At 37.4% G+C, this 13,343-nt stretch overlaps 1 protein-coding gene across 5 annotated transcripts in view; it reads left to right on the top strand.

The window, feature by feature from the left end:
• The window catches only part of macrod1 (mono-ADP ribosylhydrolase 1), a 196,325-nt gene that overhangs the window by 9,008 nt on the left and 173,974 nt on the right, over positions 1–13,343 (top strand). For 3 of the 5 annotated variants that reach the window (XR_015506770.1, XR_015506771.1, XM_087280408.1), the window contains exons 1-3: positions 1,478–1,890; positions 5,744–5,836; positions 5,970–6,080. Coding sequence is in view for 3 of the 5 variants with exons in the window: in XM_087280408.1 (XP_087136534.1) it covers positions 1,593–1,890; positions 5,744–5,836; positions 5,970–6,080 (502 nt within the window). In the remaining 2 variants the exon portion in view is untranslated. 5 annotated transcript variants of the gene reach the window in all.

Here is a 13,343-nt window from a genome sequence, read left to right as displayed (position 1 = left end):
TGTGGACAATTTCGTTTATTTAGTTCATCTATAGCGCTTGTCTTTGGACTGTGGGGGAAACCGGAGCACCTGGAGGAAACACACACCAACACGGGGAGAACATGCAAACTCCACACAGAAATGCCAACAGCAAGAAACAAGACTCAAAGATGACCAAAGTAGGGCATGTGGGCCAAAGTTGGCCCATTGTAAACTTTGATTTGGCGCTCTATCTCATCTGAGAGGAGAGTGAGAAGGATGGAGAGGGTTGGGGTAAACACCTTTAACACAGGCATGGTCATTTCTAATTTGACGTATAGCCTTTTTTGTTCATTTTATTGTGGTCATTTTATTGCTGAGCTACAAAAAAGCAAAGGGAAATTAATTGTTTCAATTAAATGTTTTAAATGAATGTGATTAAAATGCAAATACTGTAACTTGACGGACCGAATATGCAGAAGACATTGACGAGCAAATCAAGGCAAAAACTAGTGTAATTCTATTCTAAATGATATTTGAGAGTTTTTTTTTTACTGTAATAAGTTAATTATAAAATGCAATTAATACTGTATTAGCCAATAAAAAGCAACGATCTCTAGTCATTTTTAAATATTATTCAATTAATTAGGAAATTACCCATGTCAACTATGTTTACCTTCGGCCCACTATAGCCTCAATCAAGTTTAATTTTTGGCCCTTCATAAGAAAAGGTTTGGGCACCTCTGTATGGAGGATGAAACTTGCAAAAACAATAAATTCCTGCATAAATAAAACGATAAATAAATATGCAAATAAATAAATACGCAAATAAATAAATAAATCTACAAATTCCTGCTAAAATAAAACAATAAATAAATAAATATGCAATTAAATAAATGAATGAATAAATACACAAATTTCTGCAAAAATAAAACAATAAATTAATACGCAAATAAATGAATAAATAAATCTACAAATTCCTGCATAAGTGAAACAATAAATGCATAGTTAAGCAAATCAATAACTAAATATGCAAATAAATAAATACACAAATTCCTGCAAAAAATACAATAAATACATAAATATGTAAATAAATAACTGAACGAATAAATATATTAACAATAACAATAAATATAATAAAAATATAAATTAATATATTTGACTATGTATTTATTATTTTTTTTATGCAGGAATTTGTGTATTTATTTATTTACATATTTATTGTTTTATTTATACAGGAATATGTGGGTTTTTATATGTATATATTTTTTGAATATTTATTTATTGTTTTATTTATGCAGGAATTTGTGGATTTATTAATTTGTTGCTTTTGCAGGTTTCGTCCTGCTTTAGAACAAAAATATAATAGGAAATAGTATTGCGCTTACACCGTCCATCCGCTAGATGTCAGTACAGGATGAATGATCTTACGCGCGTGAACTTGAACTTCTGGACCCCTACATGTTGGTACAATCCTATTTACCTTCATCTTATCAGACGTTTAACTTTCAGTTTCACTAGTGTTAATTCACAACCTGCATATAGACTGAGTGTTAAGTTTATAGCGAACTCCAATTCGAGGACACATTGAAAGCGACCTTAAACATTTAATCAGCAGCAGTGAAGAGCAGATCATGGCGTTTCAGATGTCTAAAGTGTCCGCTCGTGTTTGTGTTTGGAGTCGCAGCTTCAAAGCGCAGTTCTGCTCTGGTGTTACCCGTAAAGCAGGCCAGTTTGAGAAGCTTTCCGCAGCCGCAGTGTGTGTTCCCCGGCCCGGCTATGCTGCTGTGATGGGGCTGCGGGTTGTGCTCGGCGCTGCGGGGGTCTCAGCGGTGGCGTGCGCGGCCCTGAGCACGAGCACGCTTTATGCCATGAGCGCGCGACCCGAGCTGAACCTGGAGTCTGACAGAAGCGACTGGAAACAGGCGAAGAGTGAGTCTCTCTGTATACAGAGTGAATAGCTGACAGAGAAATGTACTTTAACCTAAATGCAAAGTTGTGTTACTTTTTATAGTAAGTAATGAGATACGTTACTTTTGAGTCACTTTCGCGTTACTTTTTATCACATGAGGATTGATCTCTTTCAGAACCTTTTTTTAAATAGAGGTGCTCTGCAATTAACAACACACTGTATAACCTACAACTTAATTTACCTTTTAAAAACACTTTCAAAATATTATTTTAGGATGCCATCTGTGAACAGATTAATAATACAGAATATTAAACGTTTAAAGAGCCCCCATTATGCATTAAAAAAGGTCATATTTTGGTTTTGGGGGTCTCCAACAACAGGCTTATATGCATGCAAGGTCAAAAAACACTTTCATTGTCTTATAATCTGCATTTTTTTTTACCTAATTATCCCAACGACTCTCATGATTCAATCAGTTCTATAGGCAAAAGGGGGTATTTGATGGTTCCGAAACCCCTCCTTAGTGCAATACTAATCTGCACTGATTGGTCCGATGACCCAGTCTATTGAGATTGGTCGACTGCATTCAGCGTGAGACAGAGAGAAATGCCCACCATGGCTTATCAACAATTTTGAAGTAGTCAGTGCAGAGAGTATGTGTGAGCCCAGTGCAGGAGTACATTAAAGCAGTGCAGTTTAACACCTGCATGTTGCTCTATTCTTAACCATAAGTAAAAACAGTGACGCACATTCAGTATTAATCCACACAGCGAGAAAAGCTGAACTATTTTCAAACTTAATCACCGCACATGTAGGAACAGCTGATGGCGGGCATAGCAACGACAAATTGCAGTGGAACGCGAGCTCACAAATGTGTTTAAATCCGTAAACACGTTGCGTTTACAACGTGGTTTTAGACGCAATATGAGAATATAGAGTTAACCTGATACAGTACTAGCGATTACAAGTAACAAAACGCAATTAAGTACATAATTTGCAAGCTAGAGAAAATGAGGAGGAAACCATTTTAATCACACTTACACACTTACACAAGAAACGGACCCATGAACTGTGTTTTGTAAAGTTCCTGTCAAGCTCTTTCCTTTAACAAACGGCCGACGAATCCCCTGTGTAGATTGCTGAAGCACTTGTCAGAAAAATGACAGGAACACAGCACAATGCTGGGGCTATAATGCTGAGGTATTTTTGCAAAAATAAACTTATTGAGGTAAAGTTGGTTTTATATTTGCACATTGAGATTTTCTCCTTTATAACATTATTTTAGAAAATTATTATTTGCAAATTCTAAACAGGTAAATCATATTATCAGCCAATGACTAAAGTATGTTGTTTATAGTCAATTACATGGTGCTAATGTTGTTTTGAAGCCATAGTTGAATGTGATTTTAGACCGAATATTTAAATGTAGAAAATGCAAATGAGGCATTGTTTAATTAAATATATTAATAATATAGATATAAATAATTAAATTTGCAAACAAGGTTTAAAATGGTGTGTGTGTGTGTGTGTGTGTGTGTGTGTGTGTGTGTGTGTGTGTGTGTGTGTGTGTGTGTGTGTGTGTGTGAGTGTGAGTGAGTGAGTGAGTGTGTGAGTGAGTGAGTGAGTGTGTGTGTGTGTGTGTGTGTGTGTGTGTTTGTGTGTGTGTGAACAGCCAGAAAAATATGAATCTGGGAAATTGGGTATGACCAAATCTCTCTGTAAAAACCTTTAGAATATAGATATTAATAAAACTGTTACATTTGGGCAAGCTGTGATGAGTGCAGGAGGGAAAAATCATTCTGAGATAACAGCCAATAAAATATGTATTACATTGAAGTCTTCAAACACAATTTTTAAAAGCCGGAAAAAAATAAATATTGTGTATTTGGATGTTTTCCTCCAGTTATACTTTCGCTTGCATTGTCTAACCTTAACTATAATGACCCCATCAGAGGGATCTGGCTCTTGTATCACACCGAAGCTTTTAATTTTTTGAAAATGAATACACATTACCCTCATTATAAGGCTACTTATAATCAGAAATAACCTATAAAATAATTGAGATTGAAATGATGAATTATAAATGCACCTAAATCAGTGGTTTTCAACTTTTTTTTGACTCTTGAGGCCATCAACTGTCAAAGAAAAAGTGGATATTTTTCTCATACCTGCCAAAGCTGCTCATTTTTCTGACCTAATTAGTTACTGAAACTAAGAGTGACAGCCAATGAAGTAAAATAATTATAAAATACTATTTTAAAAAATGCCATAATTCCAGATGTGAATGTTTTACAGGGTTTAAAGTTTTTATTACTAGTGATTTACATGTTTGTTCAAGTTATTTACTCATTTATTATGGAAATGTTTGTTTATTACTGTTATTTACTTAAAATTATCTACCAAATAGTTAGTTTCAATTCAAGTAAAAAAAATGTCCATATAAATTATTACAAGTCTTATTAAAAAAATTATTTGACAAAAGCAGAACAGCACATTGGATTAGACTTGAAATTTAGTTGAAATTGTGGTGTTGTAAAATGCCTTCCAAAAAAGAAATATTTTATTTGCAACTTAATTTTTTTCTTTTTAAACAGTGCATATCTAGTCTCTATTTTTTCTGTCTTTTCTATATTACAATTAGGCTTATGCAAGTGTCAGATTTTGTAACTGTGATTATTTGCTGAACGTTTTTTATATACATTTACCGGCCACTTTATTAGCTACACCTTAGTACCGGGTTGGACCCTCTTTTGCCTATAGAACTGCCTTAATCCTCTGTGGCATATATTTAACAAGGTACTGAAAATATTCCTCAGAGATTTTGCTACATATTGACATGATCACGCAGTTGCTGCAGATTTGTCGGCTGCACATCCATGATGCAAATCTCCTGTTCCACCACATCCCAAAGTTGCTATATTGGATTGAGATATGGTGACTGTGGAGGCCATTTGAGTACAGTGAACTCATTGTCATGTTCAAGAAAACAGTCTGAGATGATTTGCGCTTTGACCTGACGCGTAATCCTGCTTGAAGTAGCTATTAGAAGATGGGCACACTGTGGTCAAAAAGGAATGGACATCGTCAGCAACAATACTCGGGAAGGCTGTGGCGTTGACATGATGCTCAATTAGTACTAATGGGTCCAAAGTTTGCCAATAAAAGTCCCCCACACCATTACACCATCACCCCCAGTCTGAACCGTTGATACAAGGGAGGATGGATCCATGCTTTCATGTTGTTAATGCCAAAATCTGACTGTACCATCCGGATGTCGCAGCAAAAATTAAGACTCGTCAGACCAGACAACGTTTTGCTCTTCTGCATGCCTTGGTTGTAACCATGAGTTACTGTTGCCTTTCTGTCAGCTGGAACCAGTCAGGCCATTCTCCTCCAATCTCTGGCATCAACAAGGCATTTGCGCCCACAGAACTACCGCTCACTGGATATTTTCTTTTTTGGACTGTTCTCTGTAAACCCTAGGGATGGTTGTGCGTAAAAATTCAAGTAGATCAGCAGTTTCTGAAACACTCAGGCCAGCCCGTCTGACACCAACAACCCCATTCTCGTGCTCGGTTTGAACTGCAGCAGATCGTCTTGACCATCTCTACATGCCTAAATGGATTGAGTTGCTACCATGTGATTGGCTGATTAGAAATTTGCGTTAGCTAGCAGTTGGACAGGTGTACCTAATAAAGTGGCCAGTGAGTGTATGTCACAATATAAAACATTTTATCTGTTTACTATCTCAAATCTTAGCAGATTCCTGAAACTTCTTAATGCATATAAAGTTTTTCAGTGCATTTTGCACTTATTTAAGTATGATTCTTTTTCCTTCATATGTTTTCTTTCATATTTTCTCATCTTTGGCAGCTAAGCTTTGCTCCATGGATAAGGAGAAGAGAAGGGAACTGTACAGGGTTGACTTCATTCTATTGGAGGACGTTCCTGTCTGGAGTCCGTCAGGTGAATTCAATGCACAAAAACCCTCACCGCGTGTACAGTTAAATATAAATCCCTAAAAACCTGCACAGAGTCTAGAGGTATGAAAATAAGAATAGATTGCTGATGTATAACCCACTATGTTTGCTCATTTTAGGTGACTCTTCTTGTAAACCTCGCTGCGAAGTCAATGAAGAGCTAAATATGAAAGTATCTTTGTTCGGCGGTGACATCACAAAGCTGGAGATCGACGCCGTTGCCAATGCAGGTGAGAGTACAGGCACAGGAAGATTCATAGTCTGCATTTACCTAGCAGGGTTTGTCTGCTTTATATTGTTTCCCAAAATAGTTTGTGCATGGACCGTAAATCAAAAACTTGAATCTGATTCAGCAGTTTATTGTTAAGGATTCTTTTTTGCACAGAGCCTTTTTTTGTTGATGTTGTTGCTGAAAACAGACAATGTACAAGAGGATTTAGCATGGCTTGAGTGCTTATGGCCCAGTTTTGGCTGAACAGACACTGCCCTATTTATTAAAGGGATTGTTCATGCAAAAATGAAAATTTAGCTGTTCATTTACTCACCCTCGGGCCATACAAGATGTGACTTTTTTTGTTGTGTGTTTGAATTTTAAAGAAGCATTTAGTCAACAGACTACTAGCACTGATAGCTCTGTTTCTATCTAATGAGTCAAGGAAAACAAAATCGTCACTTCCTGATAAACTGGCGGCAAATATCAAAAAGAAAAATGGGATTTACTGTGGTGGGAGAAACCAATGTGGGCTTTTTTTCTTATATAATAAATTACTTGCACCTCAGAAGACGAAATGCAATGAACACAGTGGCTTTCGCAGGTGTGAGATGCTCTATGGGAGCACAGATACTTAAAACAGCTCTGGAGGTAATATTATATATCACAATAGTAATAATAATAATTGTAATAAGTGGGTCTGACAACAAAGGTGAGGGTCTATGTCCAGCTTTTTTAGGCAGAATAGTCATGCAGGCAAAGGTCCAAACAGGTGCAAACAGAAGCATAAAGTTGATCCAAAAATGTAGTCAGAATACAGGCGAATGGTCAGGACAGGTGGCAAAACAACGTAAACAATAAACAAAGCTGAAGGTCAAAAGCATGAAAGACGAACTAGGATAACTCTTCGGTAATGCTCACTTACAGATCACAAGACTCAGCAAAGAGTGTGTGAGTGAGATGCATTTTAGTTCTGGTAATTGGTCCATCACGAGCTTCCAGCTATGTGTCTAATGAGGGGGCATCAGGAACTGGTGTGTGAGTGCAAATACTTCTGGGAGTAGTAGTTCATATAGAGGCAGATGTGTAGTTCTCCAGCGATTAGCCCGACTGGAAAACATCATATTCAGCCTAAAATGTTCTGTAAAATTCTACTTAAGTAAACAAAATCAACCTATATCACATGCACATCGATGGATTTTCAGTGTTTGGACTTTCAGCAGTGAGAATTAAACCACACTGGACTGAACTAAATTGAATTTTAACTCTGACACCGTTTCAATTCCAATTTACTAGAACTATGTTAAGCTGTTTTGACACAATCTACATTGTAAAAGAGCTATGTAAAATAAAGATTAATTGAATCTTGTATAGCCTCGGGGTGAGTTCGCTGCAAATCTTTATATTTTTGGGGTGAACTATCCCTTTAAGACAGTGAACGTTTGGCTTTTTCAGTTTGCGGCACTGCATGTCCATTTAAGCTCACTCAACAACAGCAATATTGCTCATTTTCCAGACCTATTTTTGTACAGTTGCCATTTAGAAAGAGCAGAAACAGTCAGCAGAGCTCATCAGCAGAGCTCATGTCACTAGATGGAGGCAGAGCTTTCTGTCTGTCTGCGCCATCCAATCAGGCCCTTTGTAGACACACCTGAGAGCTTTGGAGCGTTCATCTGCATTTGCGAGTCTGTTCTTGGCAGTTACAGAACAAAGTGACTTTCAAGCTTTGCACATTTGCATCCTTTAAATAGCTAAAGAGATAAATCAAGCACTAAGATGAGAGACTAAAAACTCTCTTAGTTGCAGCTCGGCTGAGACATGCCTTCAAACTTTAGTCCGAGTAGCCGGATTTAAGATGTGGGTGTGAGAATTTTACAGTACATTCAGTGGGTTGAACTGTTGTGCATCTTAACTTTTTTTCCCAAAAAAGATAGCTATTAAGAATTAAATGCAAACTCTGGGTATGTTTACCTAAAGGTGATGTTTTATGGCATAAATCACATATCACAATATATAAGTCTTCTCATACACTCTGAACAAAAGGATTCATTCGATTTACAAAGATTTTTTTTAGAGTAAGTGGTTCCGAACTATTTATATGGGCTGAATTTAAACAAACAAATGAAGTTGAACTTAATTACTTAATTACTACTTTTAATTAATTTGTTTAAATTCAGCCTGTAAAATGTTTTGCTACAATTTTGCAGAAATCATTTTTTTCAGTGTACCACTAACGATATCCAAAGGAATTTGGAATTATTAGCCCTCCTGTTACATTTTAATTCTTTTATTTATTTTTTCCTCAATTTTTGTTTAACGGAGAGAATGTTTTTTTCAACACATTTCTGAACTTATTTCTAATAACTTTAGATTTATTTTGTTGTTGGTATGATGAGAGTACATAATATTTTACTAGATATTTTTCAAGATATTTTAAAAAGAATAAATATTGCACATGAGGGCTAGGCATTGGCCTTGGATAAAAACATCACGGTTTCACAGTATTGTGATTACTGCTCTAAAATATATTCTTTTTAAATGCCTGAGTAAAAAACGAGAATTTTTTTTCCCCATTGAACACACTATATTTTATTTCGAGAAACTTTAAAGTATTTTGGAGCAGTAAACATGTCAGGCTAAATAATTCAAATTAATCATTGACTTCTGCTGTCTTCATTAGTTTCAAAATGGCATCTTTGGAGATTTTTCCTGCTGGAGATTCTGTTTTCCTAAAAATAAATAAATAAAAAACCTTACACATACCTTAAGGGTTAGGCTAACGATCATTTTAAAAACTAGATGTTACGAAACAACAATATGTTGCAGCTAAATATCAACTTTGATTTAAATGGCCTTGAGAGTAAGTAGGTGTAAAAGATGACAAAAAAATGAAGAAGTCATCACAACAGATGCTTTTATTGCTCTTACTTGTTTTAATAACTTAATCGAGTTCCGTCTAAATTGTTTTAAAGTTTAACATTTTTGAGTCTGTTTGATTCATTTAAGTCTAAGTGTAAAGCGCTGGGCGCAAAAGCATTAAGAGTGTGTCTGAATCCACTTTTGCTATTTTAAGGACTGAAAAATATGCTTTGCGCTTCAGTGCATGGTCTAACAGAGTTGTGCTTATTCTCTTAATGTCTTATGGGTGTGTTTTGAGACCAATCAGAGTCTCATCTCCCATTCCCTTTAAGATTCCGTTGCGTCGCGCCATGGTGCATTTGCTATTTACATGGTGGACTTTGTAAGAGGAAAAACTAAACGCTTTAAAACAGTTAAGAAAACAATTAAACAGAGCATCTGCAGCGCGAGGATTAAAACGAGCCTCCTCCAATCGGCATCTTTACTTTCTCTTTTTCTCTTTAGTGGATAAGGATGTTGTAAACTCCTGAAGACATCCATTAGTCTGCATAATTAATTACGTTTGTTAAGCACGAAGATTTGTTTCAAAACTATTTCTATATTCAGTTGTAGTTTCCAGCAAACGAATAAATGAACAATAATAATGAGTTATATCCAAATAGACATGCTATGCTCCATATGCTTCAATACCCGACAGATGGACAAATCTAAGCTTGTTTTTAATAAAACAAATATAAATATGCTCATAATAAATAATTCATTCATTTTCTTGTCGGCTTAAGCCTGATTTATACTTCTGCGTCAAGTGACCGGCATGACCCACGGCGCATGCAACGCGCGTAGCTGTGCATTTATAATTGTGCGTGCTGTCTCTGTTGGCCTAAATTAACACTTCCGAAAACGCTAGTGGGCAGTGAGGTGTTGATGTTCCTCTTTGTCGAGTTTCTTCTCTGCTTTTTTGCTTTTTGCTGAACACTTCCGGGATGTACAAGTGGCTCAAACTCGCTCATTTTGAGGCAGGAACCGGCGGACGTGCAACAACTTTAACTATGAGGTAAACACAACACAAAACTTTCCATCAAGAGCTCCTTCACGGGACTCCACACTTGTAAACAATCGCTCCATTGGGCTCGCGTCCAGCTCGCGCCATTCGCGCGGCTCTCGGTCCCGCCCAGACTCGTCAGCGCTACCAAGCCGACCAATCACAGAGCTTGCGCTATGCGTCGTTGCGACGTGTAGTTACAATTTTTGAGAGGTGCACGTCAGCGACGCCGACGGCGAAGGGCTATGCGTCAGCGCCGTAGCATACGCCGGTGTTTGACGTAGAAGTTTAAATCAGCCTTTAGTCCCTTTATCAATCCGAGGATGGCACAGCGGAATGAACTGCCAACCTGTCCAGCACGCTTTTATGCTGCGGATGCCCTTCCAGCCACAACCCATCTCTGGGAAATCTAATAAAAAAAAACAAACAATAATAATAATAAATATTATTATTATTATAATAACATTATACAAAAGCAAGTTGTCATGAATAAACTGAAAAAGCCCCCTGAGATAAAGAAGGCATGGTTTTTATATTTATGTAGAAAGTAAAATTTTTTTTTAATATTTTAATTCTTTAATTCTTCTTCATTTGTAAAGATATTTGCGTATTGCTGTACATCCTGTGTGTATTAAGCAATGTGTATGAGAGGTGGATAACTAACGCTCTTTGCGCTGGACTTTAGACCTGCTTTCAGCTGGTCTATTGTGCAGTCTATTTTAGTTCCTTAAAATAGCAATGCGCCAACAATGCGCCTTAACACACCTCCTTTCTAGACCAGCACACCCATGAGTCCACAAAGTGGCGTAAATAAATCAGCTATTTAAACGTGGCGGAAAACGGGAAAATTAAGGTCGTGCTGATCTGAAAATAGCAACTTGCCGAGGCCAACAGGTCTTGCATATAATTGCGCCGGGTGTATGATAGCGCCCTAAATGCTGATTCATCTAAAATAATGCAGCAAGAAGTTTTCATCACAATGTGACATCCCCATTTTCTCTAAATTGCATTTTTATAGTTTACACAAATATTGGTATTACCCACTATAGCTTCAACGCAATTATGGTGTTTCCAACAGCTTGCACATTAAAATACATTTTCGCATGTAAAACTGCTTTCATCATGTAAATGAGCAGCGTTATGTAAATGATGCCCCGTATGTACATTTATCCCTCACAGCCTTGTTAAAATCAATTTACCATCTACCCTGACTAAGGCCCGTTGTAGGTCAGGAAACGAAACTATTTCATAATTAATATCCTGCTATTAGAGTCAGAGTAGCATATTGACATTAGCATATTCATACAGCATAAGGAAAGTACTCGGCTTTATTATTTTTTCATCATCACCTCTAAGCTGCCATAAAGCAAAGCAATGACTGGTTAATGTTTCAGCAGTCATATTACCCCGCAGGACTTGACTGAAGCTAATGAAGCTTACTGAAACGGGTATGAAGAGAGAGAGATCGTTTTAAGACTTTGGATCATTTAGATTTGTATTTATTTGATTTAACAGGGACAATGCTCATTAATCAACAGTTAAAAACTGTAAATAAGTCAGAGTTGGCCACAAGGGCTAATTTTCATCTGACAGAAAAGAAAAACAGGCAACCTAAAGTTAAAAACACATTACTACACATAAAATATCAGTGAAGTTACATACAACAACAATATAAAACAACTGATAAGAGTTTGGGTGGCTCAGTGGTTAGCACTGTCGTCTCACATAGCAAGAAAATTGCTGGTTTGAGTCCCGGCTGGACTAGTTTGCATTTCTGTGTGGAGTTTGCTTGTTCTCCCAGTGTTGGTGAGGTTTTCTCTGGGTGCTCTGGTTTCACCCACAGTCCAAAGACATGCGCTGTGGAATTGATTGAATTGATGAAATTAAATTGGCCATAGTGTATAAGTATGTGTGAATGTAAGAGTGTATGGGCGTTTCCCTGTACTGGGTTCCAGCTGGTAGCGCATCAGCTGCATAAAACATATGCTAGAATAGTTAAAGAAACAAATAAATAAGGGACTAATCCGAAGAAAAAAATGAATGAATTTATATATTTATATTTCACTCCCCTACAAAAGTCGTCCCAACCAATATACTGTAAATGAAGGACTTTACAAATCAAGCTCATCTGGTCAAATTGTGTTTATATCGCAGAGGGAAAAATAAATCGCAATATCAAAAATTTCCAGTATCGTGCAGCCCTACGTCTGTGTCACTAACTCGCATAATGGGGGTGGAGCATGTATATTAAAATTTTTCTCAATCATACAAGCATCAGCCAAATATTTGATATTATCAAAGTTCAATAAGTAATGTGACTGTATTATATTACAATGATGATACCTCATAAGCCTCCTTTCCACTGCACACGACAAGCGACAGACCGGAAGTCATTTATTTCCAATAGAGAGTAGTCCGGGAGCTGCGTTGATTTCCGATCATCTCCGTATGTGGAAAATTTGGATCTGAATTGAACTACGGATCCGTTGAAATATTTGAACTCCTGCGAATAGACCGTATAGACCGGGCCATCCGGATGTGATGTATTTCAGTGTTGCCCAAGCAGGTGCATGCACGTGAGATGAGAAATAGGAGCTTTTTCATTATTTTTTTTTAATCAGAAAAAAAGTCTATATTAAAAAAAAACCATTTCTATTTCTAGTTCCTGGTTCGAGTCTAGGCTGGGTCACTTGGCATTTCTGTGTCCCTGCATTTGCATGGGTTTTCTCCGGGTGCTCCGGTTTCCCCCACGGTCCAAAGACATGCGGTTCTGGTGAATTGGGTAGGCTAAATTGTCCATAGTGTATTAGTGTGTATGGATGTTTCCCAGAGATGGGTTGCAGCTGGAAGGGCATCAGCTGCGTAAAACATATGCCAGAAAAGTTGTTGGTGTATTCCACTGTGGCGACCCCAGATTTATAAAGGGACTAAGCCAAAAAGCTTCTGGCTCCCTATCGTTGCAGGGCGAGAGGGGAGTTTAAGCTCAGGTAGGTCTCGAGAACTCTCCTGCTTGATGATGCTGAAAGTAGATTTTGAACATCTATGGTGAGTGTATGCTGAATTCAAAGCTTGTCTATGATGTTGATTTAGTTTTGTCAATTTACTTATGTTACATGTTTTTGGTCTGTGGGAGGAAACCAGAGAGCCCGGGAAAAACCCACGCAAACACGGGGAGAATGCACAAACTCCACACAGAAATGCAGACTTGGCCACGTAAAGAGTCAGTGACATTCTTGCTGTGAGGCAACGATGCTAACCATTGGGCCTCCGTGCTGCCCTGACAAGGAATGGAGTATGGGGAGTATGGGTGGAAGGGGGTCTTCATGACGAAGATGACTAAAGTAAGATACTCTGGTTAGTTATAATAATTTAGGAATCGTC

Source organism: Danio rerio, chromosome 14 (genome assembly GCF_052040795.2).
Source record: "Danio rerio strain M-AB ecotype USA chromosome 14, GRCz13ab, whole genome shotgun sequence".
Lineage (NCBI taxonomy): Eukaryota > Metazoa > Chordata > Actinopteri > Cypriniformes > Danionidae > Danio > Danio rerio.
The sequence above is the reverse complement of the archived record's forward strand: the minus strand, read 5'-3'. Positions and strand labels throughout refer to the sequence as shown.